The sequence below is a fragment of the Lissotriton vulgaris genome, chromosome 10, assembly GCF_964263255.1.
Source record: "Lissotriton vulgaris chromosome 10, aLisVul1.2, whole genome shotgun sequence".
Lineage (NCBI taxonomy): Eukaryota > Metazoa > Chordata > Amphibia > Caudata > Salamandridae > Lissotriton > Lissotriton vulgaris.
In genome coordinates this window covers 929,459,466-929,482,802 of record NC_141698.1, presented here as the reverse complement: position 1 = coordinate 929,482,802, position 23,337 = coordinate 929,459,466, and the positions used below count along the sequence as shown (strand labels likewise).

Here is a 23,337-nt window from a genome sequence, read left to right as displayed (position 1 = left end):
AGCCATGATAAAAAGACAACGTAGGGGCACAGTGCACAGAGAGTGAAGAAAGAAAAGAGCTATGCCCACCCATTACGCATCTGGCTGTCTGGTTTCCCCGAAGCGGCACAGCAGTACCAGTTTCCCACTGTATTCAGAGGTGGTTTTATCAGGTCCCAGACATCTGGCCTGGATTCGGTAGTGAACCAGTAGGTTAAAATAGGAGAGGTACCCCTTAACGAGAGTCAAGGGAAATAGGGTTCACCAACCAGTATAAAAAAGCCATTCCCTTGAACAAAGTCATATACATAAACACTATAAATGAGAAAAAAAATTTAAGGAACTATGACAATTAGATCTGGAGTAAAAAATTTAGCAAAATTTATTGTATACAGTAAAGTTAAAAAATCAGAAAATATAATAAACTGCTTAACACAGGTTAAAATAGGAATTATAAAAAAACAGTACATAAACAATATTGACCCGCAATATTGCTAGAAACATACAGAAAAAACAGTAAGACATATGATTTGTACAATACAAGGCGTGTGTTCTGATGCTCTTTTGGGACAACGTAATGTACATATGTGGTAATACTGTATCAACAACGATGTTTGAGCCACGAATCACACTGTATTAAGGCGTCGATGCGTTTCGGTGGTCTTTTGGAATTCTATCCACCTTTATCAAGACAAAAAATCAATTTCTGTCGTGGTGTACATATGGTCCTAAAAAATGGATACACAGTGCAATTAATTACATGACAGTGTACTTGTTGTTGAGTTTAACTTGTTTACGTTTACATAGAAACTGTTATTCATGTTATTTAACTAAAGATACATACAGTACATGTCTAGGTACAGAATTTCATAATCTCATACGGGGCTAAACAATTTTAACACATTGTGCTTATTCAGATTTAACACACATATCATATCATATGCACAGTGTCGCTCTGGGTACTGAGTTTCAGAGTGGATGAAGCAAGTTCTTATCCAACACAGCTATTAATTCACATAATCCTGTATTGGCACATAAGGGTATCTTGCCTATGTGGTGAAGGAATAGCTGTTACATGCACATCTAGGGCCAGTTTCTCAGGGTCCAAAGGGACAGGGAAAGCTACTAGAATCTAATCTATAGTGCTGTTTATTGCCTATCTCTTGACTTAGCCCATCTGGTAATCAGAATTTGTTGTTCCATATTGAATTAATCGACTATATCTCAAAAGGTGATTGTTACCTAGATCTAATTGCTTAGATGCACTGTTTAAAGCATCAAAGGCACATTAATTTCTATTTGTTTAACAATGATGCAGAGGGATAACTTTCATATGCCAAAAACTAGAATTTGCTTAGGATTTTACCTCTTTGGTATGAGAGACCGATCTGTATGGTTAGAATGATCTTCCTCTATGGTGGCGTGGTTGATTGGGCCGAGAGTGTCTTAGAGCAACGTTCGGGCTTTGTCTTTGTAATTGTCCCTGATGGGTAAATTACATAGTAATGTACAAGAGAGAGTGTATTCCATTGTTACTATGTAAAGATTAACGTAACCTGTATTGATACTAGAATTATAAATATTAGATTTGCATTTACCTTATCCGTAACGTGTTGAAAGTTTATGGTAAGGTGATTCAGGTCTGGAGTCAAAAATGATTCCTTGTATAATAGCTTTTATTCTGGCCTTGTGGTTCAGAGTACCTGCGATCTGTAATCATGAAATGAATTTATTATACCCAAAACTATTTTCTATAGTTCCTAACTTATCCCTAGTGCAGACTCTGGTATCATACCTGTTAGGTTGGATGGCAGTGTACCGTCAAATTAATTTTGTTGCACAGCGTTTTAATTTTCAAATGCGCTGCGAAGAGGGCGTCTTAGTGAGCGTCCTCAAGGATACTGAATTAAGCAGTAAACTTTAACGTGGAAACCTCTGCCCCAAGTGCTTACCTCTACGTCTGCTGGCGGCTGCACGCTTCTCTGGTCCTAGTTCTCCAATGTGAGCCAGAGAGCGGCTCGCCTTGGTTATAATCTATGCCTTCGTTCTTTATTGGTTGAGTTGTTGACCAATGGGAACTTAAGGGAACAAGCTATAAGATTAGCATAACAGGGCTCGAAATGCCTCTGTTTAATTGGATGAAAACGCTGGTGTTCTTCATTGGTTAAGTAGTTGACCAATGAAAGTAAAGGGAACAGGCTGTCAGAATAGCATAACAGAGCTCGAAATGCCTCTGTTTGATTGGATGAAAACGCTGGTGTTCTTCATTGGTTAAGTAGTTGACCAATGAAAGTAAAGGGAACAGGCTGTCAGAATAGCATAACAGAGCTCGAAATGCCTCTGTTTGATTGGATAAAAATGCTGGTGTTGATGGCCTGCGGTAAAGACATATTTATTACATATCAAACAGAGGCATTTCGAGCTCTGTTATGCTATTCTGACAGCCTGTTCCCTTTACTTTCATTGGTCAACTACTTAACCAATGAAGAACACCAGCGTTTTAATCCAATTAAACAGAGGCATTTCGAGCCCTGTTATGCTAATCTTATAGCTTGTTCCCTTAAGTTCCCATTGGTCAACAACTCAGCCAATGAAGAACGAAGGCATAGGTTATAACCAAGGCGAGCCGCTCTCTGGCTCACATTGGAGAACTAGGACCAGAGAAGCGTGCAGCCACCAGCAGACGTAGAGGTAAGCACTTGGGGCAGAGGTTTCCACGTTAAACTTTACTGCTTAATTCAGTATCCTTGAGGACGCTCACTAAAACGCCCTCTTTGTTTTCCTTTTCTATCGGTATCTTGTCTTTGATAGGGAACAAAGACTCACGCTACTGGGGCAAGACTTATGCGCCTCTGGTCTAACGCAGCACATTTGAAAATTAAAACGCTGTGCAACAAAATTAATTTGACGGTACACTGCCATCCAACCTAACAGGTATGATACCAGAGTCTGCACTAGGGATAAGTTAGGAACTATAGAAAGTAGTTTTGGGTATAATAAATTCATTTCATGATTACAGATCGCAGGTACTCTGAACCACAAGGCCAGAATAAAAGCTATTATACAAGGAATCATTTTTGTGTCCATACCTGAATCACCTTACCATAAACTTTCAACACGTTACGGATAAGGTAAATTCAAATCTAATATTTATAATTCAAGTATCAATACAAGTTACGTTAATCTTTACATAGTAACAATGGAATACACTCTCTCTTGTACATTACTATGTAATTTACCCATCAGGGACAATTACAAAGACAAAGCCCGAACGTTGCTCTAAGACACTCTCGGCCCAATCAACCACGCCACCATAGAGGAAGATCATTCTAACCATACAGATCATACCAAAGAAGTAAAATCCTAAGCAAATTCTAGTTTTTGGCATATGAAAGTTATCCCTCTGCATCATTGTTAAACAAATAGAAATTATTGTGCCTTTGATGCTTTAAACAGTGCATCTAAGCAATTAGATCTAGGTAACAATCAACTTTTGAGATATAGTCGATTTATTCAATATGGAACAACAAATTCTGATTACCAGATGGGCTAAGTCAAGAGATAGGCAATAAACAGCACTATAGATAAGATTCTAGTAGCTTTCCCTGTCCCTTTGGACCCTGAGAAACTGGCCCTAGATGTGCATTTAACAGCTATTCCTTCACCACATAGGCAAGATACCCTTATGTGCCAATACAGGATTATGTGAATTAATAGCTGTGTTGGATAAGAACTTGCTTCATCCACTCTGAAACTCAGTACCCAGAGCGACACTGTGCATATGATATGATATGTGTGTTAAATCTGAATAAGCACAATGTGTTAAAATTGTTTAGCCCCGTATGACATTATGAAATTCTGTACCTAGACATGTACTGTATGTATCTTTAGTTAAATAACATGAATAACAGTTTCTATGTAAACGTAAACAAGTTAAACTCAACAACAAGTACACTGCTATGTAATTAATTGCACTGTGTATCCATTTTTTAGGACCATATGTACACCACGACAGAAATTGATTTTTTGTCTTGATAAAGGTGGATAGAATTCCAAAAGACCACCGAAACGCGTCGACGCCTTAATACAGTGTGATTCGTGGCTCAAACATCGTTGTTGATACAGTATTACCACATATGTACATTACGTTGTCCCAAAAGATCATCAGAACACACACCTTGTATTGTACAAATCATATGTCTTACTGTTTTTTCTGTCTGTTTCTAGCAATATTGCGGGTCAATATTGTTTATGTACTGTTTTTTTATAATTCCTATTTTAACCTGTGTTAAGCAGTTTATTATATTTTCTGCTTTTTTAACTTTACTGTATACAATAAATTTTGCTAAATTTTTTACTCCAGATCTAATTGTCATAGTTCCTTAAAAAGTTTTTTCTCATTTATAGTGTTTATATATATGACTTTGTTCAAGGGAATTGCTTTTTTATAGTGTTCGGTAGTGAACCTGCAGGAAGCTGCTGCAATGGGCCTCCACCCCCCCCCCCTACCTCACTCTGAAACTAAGCCCTCACTACCCAGCTGCTCCCACGTAGCTACTGAAAGAAAAGGCCTCCCCAAACATTTACCACCCACTCGAAGCAGGTAAATGTGTCTCAGAATAACAAAATCATTTAGGGAACTGGTGTTGGAGCAATACCCTGCAAATGTGATGGAGGAAACCCCTCCCCCAAATCACAAGTAGATGATTCATTGTATTGCACCTGTCCTGTCATTGTAGCATGAGTTGTGTCGAGGAGGAAACTGTGACAGGTGACAGGTGTAACCAAACCACCCACTGAGCTGCACCTGCATGAGTTACTACATTGACACTGCCCCTCATGACTTGCCCCAATGGATCATGCCTCATATCTCACCAGACCCTCCATCCAGGTGTTCTGCCCTCAGGAATCCACCTCATGACTCTAAACCCATTCTGAAGCCCCGATTTGCGGTTCTCTTCTGTGACCCCTGGGGTAGGGGAAAGAACTTTCAAGCTGTGGAGACCAATAATAGAAATGTTCCTGACATGCTGATAGTTTCATCCAACATGTCAGAGAAATGTATGTGGCTTTGTGTACAAGGCTACTTCTGTTTAGGTGAGAGTTTTGAACATACGGGACTCAGCTGAAGTTGGTGGGGGAATTGAGACACCTGATCTGCTGCTCTTTTCTAGTGAAAACATGCCTGCCGAAGTTCTTCGTGCTGTAGGAGCCAGCGGTGTTTGCAACAATGTCTTCCACCAGTTTCTAATGGGCCAGGGGACTGAAAGCCAAAGAAGGCAGGGATTGGTGGGAAAGGCATTTAACATTTTATGACAGAACTCAAGTTACCACTCATCACTGAATTAGGCTCTAAATTAAGTGACAACACTACAGTGAACATACATCCCTTCCCAGGGTCAATTTTGAGGACATAAGCATTGCAGGGGCGTAAGTTATACTTCGCTCAGGGAACTATAACTGCTGAATTTCTATGGTTTTGTACCAGTGAAATCTTAGCCTAAGTATAATGTCCCTGAAACCTTTCGTTCTTTCAGTAAATTTCTAAGTTTTTTTAAATTCTATTTCCTGACTATAGCATGCCTGTAACCTTTGTATTTTTCAGTGAATATATATATATATATACCTTCATGACATTTTTGTAACACAATTTATCTCTGTAAGAGGAATGCTGATTTTCTATGATTTCACGATGAACCTTTTTCAAGATTTACACCTTTATTTTTGAACTATTACTTGAAAAGACAATTTGGGGCATTTGCCACTTAACTACAGAATAAAGTTAAAACTCTATCAAAATTAAATGGTACAGTTAGTAGAACATAGAAAGAAACCTCAGCTCAATGTTCATATAGATACTGAGCACACATTTTACCATCACGCATGGATCAGTAATGCTAAAGACTATATTTACCTTGTTCCCCTGAGTGCCGTATCCAGGAGGCCCAGTTGGGCCAGGCAAGCCTTTCTGACCAATTGCACCCTGAAGGAAAAATATATAAGAGCCATATGTTACCAAAAGCTATATAATTGTCTGATGAAATACATGTCCTCTGCTCCAATGGATGTGCAACCCTTGTCCACGAGGTCTACATTTTTGGCAGGTTTTCAAGATAAGCACTAATTAAAAGTGACTACCCTTTAGATCTATTGGAATCGATTCAGACATGTTTTTTCGGCTACAAATGTACTAAGGCTGGGAATGGCTATATATTCACCTGCTAAGTATTCAAAAAAGAAAACCAAAATACCAAGCAGGTGCACATCCTTTTACACCAACATAATTGTACAAACAACTCCACTAAAGTTATGCAGGTGTAAGTCCCACAAAGGCGTTGGGAAGCAGGAATAACAAGAATAGGTTGCTTGTAAGTTTACGAACACTTAAAAACACACCAGTTTGAGCATTCACAAAAGCCTCTTTGACAATGTTTGGCCTTAGAAATTATTTTGTCTACAAAGTTATAATGCATTTGTAATACCATCAACTTAAGACATAATTTCAGAGGTTATCAGAATTTAGATGCAAGAAATTTAGGTTGGCTGAAACCTGAAAGTTTACTGGCTGTAGTAAGTGTTGTACCTACACACCAGGGGCATATTCCCATTACCCAGTTTTGTAAATTTTCAAACCAAGTTCAAAAAAGGCTCAGAGATGTACCAGGGATGTTTGATTTTTTTGTGTGAAACTTTTATTAAAGCTGCCATGAATTCTAACAGACTTTTGACCATGTCTGCATATATATAGTAGTGCGAACCTATCCAAAAGGGCAGCCCAGAGCTGTAGAGGGTAAAAGCTAAAATTACTGACAGCAAGTGCTTGAAGGGTTAGTTGGATTGTGAGAGCAGAAGTGGACTGTTTATGCATTGTGATTTGGTGTTTTTTAAAGAGGTGTGCAATCAGCTCCTCCCTAAACTGGTGCAGTGTTGAGACGGTTCTGTTAGATTGTTCCATAACCTGGCTGCATAGATGAAGAGAAGAAGGCATGGGGCTTATTCACGTCTTCGCCTCCAGTCTGTTCGTATTCTTACTGCAGGTGTATGAAGAAGCACATGAGGTAGTAAGCTAGATAGGCATGTTTGTTGGGCGTAATGGCACAGTAGAAAATGCAGCTCATTTTAAAGATGGCTTGAGCCGGCAAAGGGAGCACATAGAGTTATATCATGGTGGGAGTGATGTGCTCAGATTCCTTCAGTTCCATGATTATGTGTCCATCAATGCGTATGATGTCTTCAAGGTGGTCAGTGTAGAGTCTAAACGGTCATGATGCTGGGCATGCTTAAAGTACAAGGACTTAATGGCAGTTTTGAAATCACTTTCCTGGAGGAAGGTTTAACGTTCTTTAATTAAGTCAGTATCTGTCCTGGCACTGGGCAGATGCAATAATCAACTGCTGAAGGATTATTCAGTGACACTCATGGGCAAAAGAAAAAAGATATTGATGCACAAGGTTCAGGGTTACATGAGACCTTTGAAGAGCGATGCAGGGTCTTTAGCCGAAGCTGCCCTTGTCTCTGCCATATGTCGTCAACATGCTGGGATTATTGTGCTAGCATCAAGTGATGGCATCAGTACGACATAAGTGGGGGTGTCTCAGATGGCATGAAGAACACAATAATTACCTTTTGTAATGCTCCTTCTGGTCTTCCCCCAGACCTTTTTCCCTTTTCCTCCCGTTTTGCTGATTCTTTTTGTTGCCCTTAGGACCTTGTGAAGTGGTATCACATATACCCAGTAAAAGATAGGACATGTGTGTTTAATCTTTACATGTCCAGGTAGTGACAGACACCCAAATGCCTTTTTCACTACTGTGAGGCCTACCTCTCTCCTAGGCAAGCATTGGGAATTTCTTAATACACTTCTAAGTTGTAATTCATGATCAGAGAGGAGTAGCTTTTTCATGTTTCATATCTTTGGAATGGTACTAATAAATCCTCTGTACTGGTAAAGCTGGATGTAACATTACTGTTTTAGAAATGCCACTTTTAGAAAGTTGATATTTCTCTACACTTACTATTATGTGTGCCTGATAGCCTGATAGCCTGACAGCCTGTCTCCAATGCACTTCTGGGATGGGTGACTACGCTTTGTACATTCCCTTTAGACAGCCACAACACTGGAAGGATAGGTGTGTCTGAGTACCCATCTACATACATCTGCATTCTGAAGGCCTTGCCTGGTCAGGATAGAAGGGAGGAGCTAACACTTCACTTGTATAGTCTGTGTCCTGTCCTCACACAAAGGACTGATTACCCCCCCTGATAGCCTGGCATACAAGACTGGGATGAACGGGATACTTGTACACGTCAGAAAGCTGCTTTGAAGTCACCCCCACATCAATGGCCCTTTTGGGTATAAATAGTGGGTCTCTGACCCCTAAAATCAGACACTACTGGACTTGTAACTGAAGTTCTGCCAGAAGAACTGCAATACTGCTTAAAAGATTCAACTGGACAGCTGATCTGGAAGTCCTGCTTTTCTGTCTGTTGCCCTTCTGCCTGCTGCTCTCTGACTCTGCTCAAGGACAGCTGGTCTCTGCCTTCACTCCAACTGATCTCCAATGGCTTGTAGGCATGTCTCCTGTTGCTTAACACTCAGGGATATCAAAGTATTTACCCCTGAACCTGTACCTGGTTCACTGGAAGTGGCTCAGATACTTGCAACACAGATTTTGATGCATCTCCTGTCTGCATGTAGCAGAACTGATACATCTACCCAGATGCAGGAGTAAAATCGACACATCACCTTGGAACCAACCCTTTTCCTCCAGAGATCAATGCATTGCACCGCATATCACCCCCACTGTAGCATGTTGAGGTCAATGTATCCCCTCGACTGCATGGCAGAATCTGGCGCATATCTCAACGCCTCTAGACTTTAGCACCTGTCTTCGGAACTGACTCATTGCCTTCACTGCATGGAGAAGATTGACTCATGCTGCACATGCGGGCCTCAACATCAACACACCTTGCTGATTTTGACCAGGAAATGTACTTTGTTCACTGGGGCCTGTGAGGGTCCTGTAGCCAGCCAGTGGCCCATAGCGATCAGCCTGAACTTTGACTTTGCCCCGGTCCAGCATGACCTAAAGTTACTGTAACCGGGAGGGGTGGCCCCCGCCCCCTGTTACCCGGAGTGATCCCGTAAAATGTGACCCCCCCCTCTTGTTTCCGCAGGTATCCGAGACCCCGAGCTGGAACCGAGTGGAAGAGAAGTACAGCTGTGACGAGGAAGACATGGAACACGGTCCCTTTAACTGGCCCGAGCAGGTAACGAGGAGGAGGAGACAGCCATCGCCTTAAAAGACGCCCAGCTGCAGGACCAGGTGTGTCTATACACCGGAGGAGCGGTCAGAGCGGATTGGAGTGGAGGTGAGGCGTGGAGCAGAGGAGCATCGTGGAGCGGAGGAGAGGCATGGAGGAGAGGAGCATCGTGGAGCAGAGGAGAGGCGTGGAGCGGAGGAGAGGCTTGGAGCAGAGCAGCAGATGGCGGCGTGTCCTGGGACGAGAGCGCGTTAGCCGAGGAGAAGAGGAAGGAAAGAATCGAGGAGTCCACAACATCGGAGGCGAGAGCAGGAACAGAGGTTGGCGTTGCTTCGGAAGCGGGAGCGGGTGCGGATTCGGGAGCCTCACCTGCCGGGAAGGAGAAGCCGGGAAGCCGACGCCTCGGGTTCCTACGGAGACCAGCGGGAGTTACAGATCCAGGAGGACTACGGACACACGCGTCGCCCAGCCACTCCCCTGGAGGGGCGTGGCTAACAGAGGTGCGTGAAAGGGTTGCGGGGTGGATGCGGCGCCAGAGACGGGGAGTACCCTAAAACCCTTAAAAGTAAAGTCCCTGTGCACTTCCCTCACTTTCCCGATAAAGACCTGAGCACTGAGTGAACCCTCACCCCCTTTTCCTAACACTGAAAGTCGTGCCGTACATTATACTTATACCTCCTCTGTTTCTGTCATCCCCTACGGTGGAGCCTGGGCCAAGACGGATCCCGAAGAGAAAGGAAGGCGGAGCCCGACCCGTCGTAGAGAGGAGGGAGTAATCAGCAGGAGTCGGAGGGAAAGAAGCCGGTCTCCTCGACGACTTCACCTCAGGAAGACCTGTACAGACAGACTGTTTAGCTCAATAAAGCCGAGTTTGAACCCTACTAAGACTCGTCTATTGCCTATCCCCATACAGCCCGTCACAGTAACGTTTTTAGCAGTACTTGCTTTGAAGCAATTACTGCATTTATTCTTTTAAAAGTCAACATCTCAACTTCTATACATTGGATTCTTGTGGTTTGGGGTGTGTTTTGTGGAGTTCTTTTAGGGTGTATTCATTGTGTTACTGTGTGAGTGTGTTACAAAAATACTTTTCATATTGCCTCTTTAGATAAGCCTGGCTGCTCTGAGCCAACCTAACAAAAGCACAGGTTATTTTTTAGTGTGTATCTATCTTACCCTGACTGGAGTGTTGTTTCCTGCCTGGTCTGAGTGCATACCTTAGCCAACCAGGAATCCAATTTCTAACAATAGTCTATGTAACTGCAGATTCCTCATCTTAAGAATACCGCAATGGCCAGACTGAGTCCAGAATATTCTCTCAACAATGATTCCTGTGTGATGACAAGTGGCACTGTGTGGCTCGGTGGCTAACTTGTGCCAACCCGTAAGCGATGGAGTTGGCTTCATATAGGCACAAGTCCTGAGTCCTGATGTCACTTTCTTAATATTTCTCCTTCTTTGTCCTCAGACACTGATCATTGTAAAATTGTTTTTGGTGACAGTGTGATGAAATCTAACTTGGGACCTTATTACACTGTGTAGATGTCCACTCCACAGAATGGTGAGAGGCAGGGCATGGAGGGATCTGCAATTAGAGAGTATCTACCAGAAAAAGCATTAACAAAGGTTACTAACATGTTATTCTGCTAAAAACCTCTAACGGCAGATTACTCACCATTAGACTTCAGCAGTAGCTGTACTTCCTCAAGACGAAGGGGCTGAGGAGTGACCTCAAACCAGAAAGTCTTGTAGGACCAAGAAGGCAAAATGACCCTCACTGCAGAATTGCAAGTCAAGTCAGTTGCAGAATGTAGGCATCAGATTCCGCATCTTATTGTGGCAGATGTCCAGGACAGAAACTGACCTTGCCAGCACCATTGTTGCAAATTTGGCACTGATGGAATAGGCCCGCAGGACTTCAGGGGATCTTTTCTTGCCAAAGAAAAACAAAGAACTAGGGGGCATAATATCATGCAGGGCGTTAAAAATTATTGCCGTTTAGCGGCAGAAAACTGCTGCTAAAGTGGCGATAATAGGCTTGATAATATGTCCTTGTGAATTCTAATAGAAACCCATGTTCTGGTGTGAACATGGGCTTCTATTGGAATTCTCCAGGGCATATAATAAAGCCCATTATCGCCGCACTAGCGGCAGTTTTCTGCCGCTAAAGCGGCGGTAATTTTAACGCCCTGCTTATAATATGCCCCCAAATGAAGCCCCAACCTTGGCATGACAAAAGGTTTCGGAGAAAACATACATGTCAAATCTTTCAGAAAGTGCATCAGAAGAGGAAGGGGAAGACTGAGAAGTTAAACACAAACAAGCCAAAATGACCAACTCTTGACTGAACCCACAGAAACACCTTGCTGGACCAATAACAAAACAAATAAAAATACATCAGAAAGTTTGGGCTGCATTAGATCACAATGACAGGCACCACACCACATCACAAAGTTCTCCCAGTGTCCAGCGTAAATGGAGCTTGTTGAAGAATCCAAGAACAAACAGGAGATGTGAGAGGAATTAGGCATTTTAGCACACATCTCCCTTCCTTTACTAAATTATCTAATAATATTTTGCTTTTCCGTGGGTATGTCAATACAACACTGTTGCTGATACTGTAGATCTGACACTGAAGGCATCTATTTTAGGATGCATACGCCCTCACCCACCGTAGTAGCCTGCTTCATCATCAGGCAGTGCTCCTCGCTGGGCGGGCACTGCAGTTCCCTGCAGGCCTCTAGGAGGGGACTCTTTGACAGAGAACTTTTTCTCAAGCTGTTCAATAGTTTACCCTGTGCCTATCTCTGAGTGGGAAGTGTTAGATTGGGATGGAGGATTACAATTGGCTATGGATTGATAGAAGCTACTATTTAATAATCAGAGAAAAAGCAGTTCAAGATTAACAAGCAATGGCAAAGACAATAGGTCTTGGCTATGTGAGAGCTGTTGGTTTTGTCAATGCTAGTGTCTTTTAGCATTGTATCGGAAGTGCTCCTTTGGAACCGAAACAAAATCCTGGCCAAAGCACTGCAGTATCAAGGGGGCTATCTATAGGGGCCTATAGATAGATCCTTTGATGTTGCAATGCTTTGACCCAGGATTTAGTTTTGGCTGCAAAGGGAATCTCGAGGCAGAGTACTAAAAGACAGAGAAAGAATGTTATGTTACTTTAACACACTTATTGTGCTACTGGTTTTGAAAGGGCCTCTTGGTGCTACCGGCTGAACTGCGGTTTAAGGCAAAAAGTTGACTACTGTTGAGAGCCACTTCAAAGGGAGGGTTGAGTAATGCCGGATGAAAAGTGTGCGGGGAGAGGAGCGGCGAGGGGCAACACAATGAAAAAATGCAAAATAAAAGTAAAGAATACAGGGGTATAGACAGTTCTTGGAGGAGGAGTGGTAGGGAGAGTAAGAGGGGTGTGGCGTAACAGGACGATGATACTTAATTCAATGTATTAATGTGATATGGCAAACAGGCAAACATTAGAACACCAAAATTTGTAAATTAATAGCCCGACTGGAAACATTGTGCCCCAGCTGACAGGCAGTGCCACTGCTCTTGGAAGATAACTAGCTCCACTTGCTGAACAACAATTGTGAGGAAGCGTGTGACTCTGGTGTTCTCATCAATGACTGCTCCACCCCTGGCATGTAGAAATGTTCTATTATGTTCTGAGGGTTGGTGGTGGCAAGAAGTTCAGAATAAGTCATGACTCTGCAGGATCCCTGACGAGGCCTCACACTGGTAGTACATGCCACAGCGCAGCAGTGTTAGCTGTATAGATCAGGCACAGGTAAGCTGACCACTTCCTCGCCCCCATGACCACAACACCAACTACAGCCTCAGTGTGCTCATCTGAAAGAGGTCAGAGAGAGGCTGTATCCGCTTTCCGCCATCATCTTCTTCAGCAGCAGTACTGTGAAACACCAGAAAACCTGGCTGCTAAAGCGGGGAGACAGAAAGAGGACAACAGGGCAGCATCAGTTTGTGAAGAAGCAGCCGCCTTATTGGATTAGCAGATACTTCCTTGTCCATTGAAAAATCCTTTAGAATATCCATTTATGCTAATATTTTTCCCAATAATATTTATATGAATTTATTTAATTATAATAATATTCATTCAGTGATTTGTTTCCAAAAAGTACATTGATTTTTATTTTAGTTTCCATCCCACTACACATCTATGTTCCCTTGAATACAAATACATCAATGATATTGTAAAATGTAAAGTGTATTCTACTTAGAATATCCCTATCTCATTGTTTCACCCCACACGTTTACCATTCAAAATGGGCACTTAGTTTCCATCCAAAGTGAAGGATGTGCTCCTGCTGTTGTACGTTTGGGCTAACTGCACTCGTAGTCTATTCATACCACACACGCGTCAACTCCATTCAGTGTTGCAGACAGGATTTTGCACAAACACTGGTGCATAAAGGAATGCCAGCCCTTCCTCATAGAATGCCACATAATTGAGGAATAAAAAGGAGTACACCACCCAGAAGCCAACACATAAATATAACAACTGCGAGAACGATATATCATTAATTGAACGTAAAATTGACTCAACGTTAAAACACTGGTATTACAGCTCAGTTAAAACAAGCAGCAGCGGGTGAGCAAGATACGGCAACCAATGATGAACTTAGAAGCAAGTAAGGAGGAGACAAGCAGTGATGAGGGTGGGTGGATGGTTCAAGCAGTGAAGCGGGAATGGGTTGGGGTGACGGGCAAGTAACACCGGGACATTAACATTTCAAAGTCAGAAAACAAAATGTAAACAGGCGCCCTCGGAAAACAGCATCTAACAATTGACCTCGGTCTTTAAATGCACAGCAAATGTGATGAGATAAGAACAAGATTTACAGACCTGTTTACAGAACGTTGCTGGGAGCAAGTGACAACACAAGTGCTCATGTGAATTACTCTTAAGCAAAGAAAAAAGTAGTTCCTATAACAGTTCCTAAAATGGGAGCAGTGGATGGATAATAGTAATTGATCCATATTCTTGCCAAGGGCTAAACACAGGAAGACGCATAACGGAAGCCTGCCAGGGACAAATGGGGAGAAAGAATATGAGAGTGACAATAGAGCCAGCAAATAGCTGGGCTGAAGCACACATATTGAACACAACAGTCTCTTTGAGACAGCCCATGCGCTGTCTAGCTGAGACCTAAAAACAGTACTTAAGAACCACTTAAGGGAATAATGGACATTTGGTTCTTGAACCGTGGCCAACATGTTTCATGGCTTATCCACTCCTGCATGTCAATGGAAAATTCATCAGGACCTTGTATAAGTGCCCTAATCTTCTTTAGGAATTTGTCGCTGTGTATTTAGTCAAGTATTCCTATATTGCATCTTCACAATTATAGTAATCATTTGCAAAAAGTGAAAAGCACAAAATGTAAATACAGGGGGTCTCACATTGGAGATCAGGAATCTGTCCAACCTGTTGGAAAAAAATGTTGAACAAACATAAAATAGAAATAGAAAAAAGCGTGTCTATACGTACACACAAAAGAATGAACTCCCATGTACTGAAACCATGCAGACTTGTGAGCCAGCATATGAATTGAAAGTTTACTACAAAATGCAAATACTGGTAATTATAATAATCAAGTGAAGAAACCTCACCAGTTACTAAAGGTGATGAGCCCCTTAGAGTACCGAGCCGCTAATCATGTTTGCTAGCTGACAAAATTATATATGTTTAAGAAAAGTCATCAGTACAAGGCTCTTTGTTTCTTAACCCTTTCGATGCGGGTGACGGAACCATTCCGTCATCAGTCACGGTTGAGCTGTGCTGAGGACGGAATGGTTCCGTCACGACCACACCCAGGTAAGGAATGTTCAGCACAGTGCTGAAAATCCTGCTGCACGGATGTGGTTAAAGAAATATTTGCCCAAAGAGACCGTCATGGTAAACACTTACTTCTGGTATGGAGAAATGTTGTCAAGAACCTATCCGCTTAATTGCACTCCCAAAAGTGGCTAAACACTGATGGGGCGTGGTTATCATCCCAACACTGTGAACGTATAGTGTCACGTGGTGCTGACCAAACCCTAACCTACACCTTAGAAGACATCAAATGATATGGAATTCTCTAGACAGATGGAGGTGTAAACGTCCAGTTAGGTGGTGGTGCGTAGGTGGCGGTGCCGGTGGGCGCCATGTTGGATGTAATAAAAAAATTCTGAAGCAATATACGCTGTATTAAAAAAGTAACAATATCCGGGATCAATTTCCCCATATTAGTTATTGCAATTTTCATTTGTTTATTATCACCTTGGAAAAAGGCGACTTTTTTAATAAAAGAACCCTGAATGTAAAGTATGTAAAACTAGGACCTTTGTAAGTGCTTCGAAAAAGAGTATCTAACACTACAGTCTAAATGTGAGAGCAGGAGATAGGTGTAGTCTATCTCTCACAGATATTTTATCATGTCCTTTGATATTACATGTTTGGCAAAAAGGGTGATACTACAGGCTCTATGTGACAGTGGGTGATTGACAAGGTTCAGCATTCTTAGTTGTTCCATGTTACTATATAGGAATGCAAATAGATTTATAAGAACTCCTATAGGGTGCGCCAAACAGAGTTGACTTAAGAGAGTTAATTCTTTATGAGAATCATCAAGTGCATTTCATCGCACAGACCATGAATATTGGTACGGAGTCTGAAAATCCAGCGTTGTTCTCGGAGCCGTAGTCTGTGATGTTTAATAGGTCTATCCTGTCATTTTTCCAAAACAATCCACTTCATGTCGTTCGGAGTGTGTTGTTTGGAAACATAATGATCTCTGAGTTTTGTTGCTGTTCCTTTGCACCTGATTGTGCTACGATGTTCATTGATTCTTGTCTTTACCAGTCTTGTCGTCATGCTTGTATAGAACATTTTACAAAGACATTGAATTAAATATACACTGCTATTTGTATTGCAGTTTGTGAAGTCAGGTATTTTTCATTTGCAGAATAAGTCAATATATCTTTTTACTTCTGTTAGGTGGCAAATACTACAATCGCCACAAGGGTAATGTCCTCGACCTTTTGGAACCCCCATTGTAGTGTGCATGATTGGGTGAGTGTAGGTTTCCATGGTCGTGCATGTACCAATTGATCCCTTATATTTGTGGCTCTTTTAAATATAAACAATGGTTTTGGTAGGTTCATTTGGCATGTATTTAGAACGTTCCACTTTTTATTGATGATCTCCTTAATAACACTATATCTCGGGGTGAAAGTGATAATGCATGTTTTCCAATCCATCTGTGGTTTGGGACAAGTTTCCGATAGTTAATCTCTATTGCTGTTTGGTGCCCTCTTTCTTGTGTTACAAATTTGATAATGTTGATGACTTTGGATATCCTTTTCTGCTGAGTTTAGTGGATAATTCGACAGCTCCCCTGTCATAGTATTCCAGATGGCTGCAATCCCTGCAGAGCTGCAGGAACTGGCTGTATAGTAAGCTCTGTTTCAGAGCTTTGGGGTGATTACTACCATACCATAAGAGGCTGTTAAGATCTTGTGGTATGTTTTTGTTGTTAGTATTTCATTTTCGATCTTGATTGTGAAATTCAAATAGGTAATCAGGTCTGTAGAGTATGACTGAATTAATTTTAGATAAGGATCAAAAGTGTTAATCCAGGTGAAGAATGTTTCAGATTTTGAAATATTGTTGTGCCAAATTATCAGGATGTTGTCTTTGACTCTCAACAATAGGGTTATTTCTCGGGGTGGGTGGGGAACTCCACTCTGCCGGCAGAGTTAGTGAGTTTTGCCACTCTTCTTTGAGCCGAGAGTTTGGCAAAAACTCTGCCAACCGCCGCATGGCGGAGTTTGCTGCCCATCATAACTGATCACCACGTTATCTTTGAACATCTTATCTGTTTGGGCCATGTTGATGATTGCTGTCAAGGCTAAATGTCCATTTCAAGGGCCGTAAGTTGTCTCAATGCCACCAAACTGGTAAGGCCCGATCAGATTCAAAGCCAATGTTAACAGCCGTCTTTGGCCCAAAATGTGCTTCTGTGTCATGCAAATGGAAGTCCAACGCTTGCGAGAACAAGCAGAAAACTGCCTTCCTGGCATCCATGTGAAATCTGTGCCCCCAACTCCCCGGGAGCATCACTTTCTGCCCCAGTTTGTGTTCGGCTTCTCCTGCATTTTCTGGGTACCGTCTCCCCATGTCTCTGTGCACCTCCTCCTCTTCTGGGCTCTGCACTCCTCCTCCCCAAGTCCAGTGGCCCTCCTCTTCACAGGGCTCAGTGCATCTCCTCCCTGTCTCTCTTCACTGTGCTCTTCCCCTGGCCCGCTCTGTGTTGTGCGCTGCAGGCTCTTCCTCCCTCGCTTTCTGCCAGCCACAGGGTCTGCTCTGCTGTATGGGGAGCGGAGATCCGGGCGGGCCTAGAATGGCGATGCCACATCCAAGGTGAGTACATGGGCTGAAGAGCCACAGCTACCTCAGTGCTGGGACTCTCCGAAGCAGAACCCGGCTCCCTCCGCTTCCCAAACGGGGGACAGAGCAGCACCATAGGCTTCTCTCCACTTAAGGAATTTATGGTTCTTCCAAGACCTGCGTGATCACCATGCAGCCTCTGCAGAGAAAGGTGAGTACTGGCCGTACTCTTTGTCTCTGCTATGAGGCACCCCAGAACTGAAGTCTGTGCAGGATACCAGTAAAAGGGGTGGGAGACATGAGCACTTAATAGGGGTGTACTTCAGAGGTCCAAGGGAGTCCTGTCGTTTTTAGAGTGCCCATTCTCCAATAGAGAAATGCTGGTGTTAACAATACTTTCAAACTGTTATTGCTGGTGGGAGCAGAGGAATTCATAGTAGTAACCCCCATATATTTTAGTCAGTTTTTCATATCTTCGAGCAGAACTAAAAGAAGCTTATAGACCAAGTCTGATGGGACTATTATCAGAGCGACTGCTTGAATTCTGCTGCTTGAGGAACTCTGCAGAATCTCGTGGATTTTTAAGTAACTGTAGAATTCCACTTAGTAAAACTCCATGAGTTCTGCCCACCCCTAGTTATTTCCTGTTCTAATAGATTCTCGTTGTTGAAGATGAATAGATTTTTCAAGATGGTGCATAAAGAGACACGCTAAACTTGGAGTGAATGTGCTTCCCATGGAAGTTCCCTGGGTTTAAAGGTATACTTTGAATTCAAATTGGAAATTGTTAACTTTTAGCAGTAAAGTTGCACATGCCATAATGAAACTCACAGATGTGATCGATATCCAGGTGCAGGTGGAAGAGTTGCATCTTGCGGGATGCTTGTGTAGAGGGCCTTTACATCAAGAATCATTACCAAATTCCCTTCACCTTCTAAGTGAATGGTGTCTAGAGGGTTAAGCACATCTTTTGTGTGTTTCAAGAAGGAGGGTGTGTCTGCCACTAGATGGTGAAGGAAAGAGTTGCAAAAAATGGATACAGGTTCCAAGATAGAGTCAATTCGAGAGACTGTGGAGGTTCCTGGAGGTAGTGTTTTCCTTTTGTGAATTTTTGGTACAATGTATATGTGATTTGGGATTTTTTTTTAAATAAGCCTCTCTGTTGGGAATCCGTCCTATAGTCTCGACTTCATGAACAATCATCTTGATCTTTTTCTCAAGAGTAGTGGTGAGGTTAGTGTTGATTCTCTTGTAAATCTTATCATCTGATAGAAGTCATAGATATTTTTTCCTACAGGCTATAGCAGACATAATTACGATAGCACCTCTTTTGTCCACTGGTGTGATAATGATCCTTCTGTACTGTCCAAATTGCTTCACATTCTTCTCTAGAGATATTCTGAAAAGTGGTTTTAGGATCAAGCTTGAAGACCTCTTTGAGGATTGCCTGTTCGAATGTATTGAATTCATTCAGTAATGTTGATGACGGGGGGCTGATGGTAGAAGGATTTCTTAATCCTGCATTTTGAGCTTTCTCTCTGTTTGGTTTGTTGTGTAAGAAATATTTTAATCGGGTTTTCCAAAGTAATCCTGAGCATTCACATTATAGTTTGAAAGGGTCATCCTTTGGCCAGGGAAAAAAGCCAAGGCCTCGGTTTGGTACCTTTATTTCAGTATATATATTAACAACAGGAGAGGGAGGATAAACAAAAGATCACTTCTGTATCCCCAATCATAAATGCAACAAACAACTAAGGAGTGACTTGTTGGTGCTGTGGGCAAAGAAATAAAGCCAGGAACACCAAAGGAAAAAACCTCCCACCAATAGTGACAAGGCGATATTGGAACCAGAATTGGGAAAAAAGGGTGAAAACACATACAAAGTGAAAAACAATACCTCATATTTATTTAAGAAGAACCCTCACTCACCCTAGTAGTGACATGCTTCATCATGGGGTTCCCACTGGAGAAACCGAATGCCCCTCCAGTGTGCTTCATAGCCTGATTTACAGCGGAGCAGGTTATTGTGAAGTGAACTTGATAGGTATGTGTTTAAGTGCAGGTGATAGTGAGATGTTAAAAAATATTAGTTGTACCAAAAACAACTTTATTTGCTGGTCAGCTAATATTATTAAAAGCAGGGTGTGGGATATTGGTAGTGGTAATATTCTTGACCACTTATATCCCTTCAAAAGCAGGTCGCCATGTTTCAGCTGTCTATATTAATTCATGCAGCTTTCTTCAGGACCATTAAAGTGAGTATCCCTGGTGGTCCATGCTCGCTAAGGCGTGTCCAACCAGTGGATATATAATATGTGAAAAAATGTATTATAAAAATACCGGCAATATTCGGTTTCTGCAACCTAGTTTTTCAGGGGCCCAAAAAATAACACGATATTATTGTGCTATCATCAGGAACCTACTTGGTCCGCTGCCGCCGCCCGAAAAGTCACTTTTCGGGCGTCGGCAGCAGACCAAGTAGGTTCCTGGCGGCAAGTCGCTACTAGCAAATGGCTATAGCGTGAAGAGAGCCTCCCCCGCTTAGCCTACTGATGATAGTACAATAATATCGTGTTATTTTTTGGGCCCCTGAAAAACTAGGGTGCAGAAACCGAATATTGCAGGTATTTTTATAATAAATTTTTTCACATATTATATATCCACTGAAAATATGTATCATGCAAGTCAAAGAACACCATCCAGTTTAGCCAGAGCAGAGAAGGTCTGGCCAGAGTGAGCATTTTGAACTTGCCTTTCTCAAAAAGACTGTCAACTGCTGGAGATACAGTATAGGCTTAATGTCTCTGTTCATCGGCATGAGGAAGAATCTAGAGTAGCATCCCTTACCCCTCTCCAAGTGAGGTACTCGTTTAATGGCACCCTTGGCCAGGAAAATGTTTACTTCCTGCATTAAGATTGAGGATGGGATACTGAAATTTGAGCTGGCATGGGGGATTTGAACCTGGGAATAAATGAGAAGTAATGTGTATCCCCTTTGAACAATTTGCTGACTTTTGGTTGTCGAGGGCCAATAAAAGTGGCTCTGGAGACACTGCAGCATGAATGACCTTCTCCACATCCTCTGCCTCAAAAACGCTTGTCAGTTGCTGTAATGTGTGAGACTTCTGACATTGCTGATGAACTAGGCTTCTGGAGCAATCCCTAAAGAACAAGTACTTACATTTGTTAATGCTCTTTCTAGTGGGTATTTTGTCTTTTTCAGATTCCTCTTAAACTATACCCGGGCTACTAGACTGGATCTGGAGAATTCTTTTTCAGCAGTGATTTTGAGTTTTAGTATGTTGCATCATGTGGCTCTGGGCTGGCTCTGTGCTGCCCCAGAAATAATGGAGCAGAGACACTTATAAGCATCACCCCCACGTGCTGTTGTCAGTTTCTTATTTTTCCCCTTTTTGCGCCATTAGAGATGACACACAAAACAATTATTGGTGACAGTGTACTAATCACTAACTTGGGACTTTTTTAGATATTGAAGAACCCACTCCACAGAATGGGGAAGGGCAGTGATGAACTGTGGTTGGAAAGAGAATCTACCAGAAAGTGAGTCACTGACAGCACATTCCTCATCTTTAGAATAAGTAGCAAAATAGTACCTCCCATTGGTGTAGGGCCTGTTTAGTGGGATAATCCCCCATAGGATATTTGTCTTAGTGTCAATGGAGGGCAACATCGATTTTAGTACCTCAAAAGCCTCTGAACCACAACCATAAATGAGGCACCTTCCTGTGTTGGTGCCCCCAGTGGCGAATAAAGCTCAGCTTCAGTGGCGGTGTTATGCCTATTGCCATTTTGCAAGTATACTAAGTATAATGCATCATCAGTATAAAGAAGGCCATCACCTTCCCCATTTTCTTCAGTACCCTCGGATGCTCCTTTGTCTGGTCTAGGATGGGAGTTAGAACCAAAAAGAGAATAGAGCCTCTGCTAATAGTTGCTGCTTGGTTGAGGTGTCGGGTTACAATCAGATAACATGGCATCTGATGGCACTTTACTTATTTGTGATTTGACATTGCTAATGGATCATTGATCAGCACTGGAATAGCCAGCAATGGCACTGGTGTTATAGAAATCAGCATGAACTATGGAAGGTTGTACAGGTATTGTTATGAATTCTAGGGGGTAAACATAATCAGGGAAGGCCCTGTGGCACTGTGGGACCTAAAGGCACACTAGAAAGTACACTAAAATTTGAAACACTGCCTCCTTGAAGGACTTAATCTGCTGCAGGATTGAAAATGGCATAGGAAACTCAGGGTGTGTCAGGGCCAGTTGAGCTATGGCAGTGACCTCGATGGAGTGCACCTTAGATATTGACACCCTTGCACTTTTTCTTTGGAAAAAGAGTGGTTCAATGGGGCTATGTCATGCTTCCCTTTCTTGAGCTTATGTTTGGACTTTGACTTACCTGGAGATTTTGAGCAGAAAATGGAGCGATCACCAGAATGGCCTCATGCCCGGGAGTAGTCCTGTGATTTGGACCAGGAATAGGAACAGCATGATATCTGAGAATTCTTCTTATACTCACAGATGTAAATCATTGCCTCACTGCCTCAGATCAACTTCAAGAGCATTATGGGACATTGGTCACATCACTTGGAGTAATGACCAGAGCCCAGGCAGCAAAGACACTCCTCATGGGGGTCTGTGACCGAGTTCTACTTGCAACAGTATTGATATGGCTTGAAGTCTATAATTTTTGGAGGGAGATTTTCTAGAGCATATTGTCTGAGATACAATTTGGAAAGTCAAAGACCAACAAAGATGGAATTAAATCTCCAGATCTATGTTGAAGGTCTGGAAAGAAAGGATCTGACAGTGTGCAGGGGTGGTGCCTATATGGAGCTTTACTCTATCCTTTCTAGGATGTAAGGAGCCGCACAATGCCACCTTGCTGTGCACAGGCGCATTGCTGAAAAGTTCCCTAGATAAAGTCTGACACCTGGGGAATATTATAAAGCTAAATAATCTGTACTTAGAAGTATCCATCAGAACTTTCTGTACTGCTGGCGGAATTGACAGACTGAGGACAATAACTCCAAGATTAACATAACACATGCATTTGTAAATCACATTTATCACCCAAGGGTCTCAAGGCGCTGAATAACAGATGTTTGTTGTTACCCAACTCAATGGTACTCATTTTATTGACCTCAGATGGATGAATGGCTGAGTGGACCCACCGGGCTTTGAACCTGTGACCATGAGGTTGAACACAGGCCCCTGCAGTGGATGCAATAGTCCACTGAGCCACCAGACCCGGCTGATTATGTTGTGGCTTGGCTATCTTTAAAAATGCTTAAGTGCCAAGTTGCCTTGTCTTAAAAAATTCTAAATCTGTACCCATTGGTGGTGTCCAGCACACAGTACATATTTTGCTACCTCCTATCCATCCTAAATAGTTTGGGCAAGAGACACCCTGTGGTTCTCCAGATGGCCAGAAATATCTTGCTGAACATTTCCCACTTGTGAATGTATCTGTTTAGAAGCCACTCTGTATTTGAGAAACATAGAGCAAGACTAGCCAAATGAAATATATTTTTGCTGAATGCAAATTGATCCCCTATCTGGAGCGATCAAGGATAAGGCATTTGAAATCATTTCTCAGAAAAACAGGGTTGCTCAGAGCCAGTCATCCTGACTAGAGAAGCCAAACATGTTTATGAAATAGCGAC

At 42.3% G+C, this 23,337-nt stretch overlaps 1 protein-coding gene across 1 annotated transcript in view; it reads right to left on the bottom strand.

Annotated features, from left to right (window-relative positions):
• Positions 1–23,337, bottom strand: part of COL28A1 (collagen type XXVIII alpha 1 chain) — a 689,953-nt gene that overhangs the window by 130,557 nt on the left and 536,059 nt on the right. Inside the window, exon 27 of the mRNA XM_086941924.1 lies at positions 5,894–5,962. Within this exon, the coding sequence (XP_086798050.1) occupies positions 5,894–5,962 (69 nt within the window). The remainder of the gene's footprint in view (positions 1–5,893; positions 5,963–23,337) is intronic.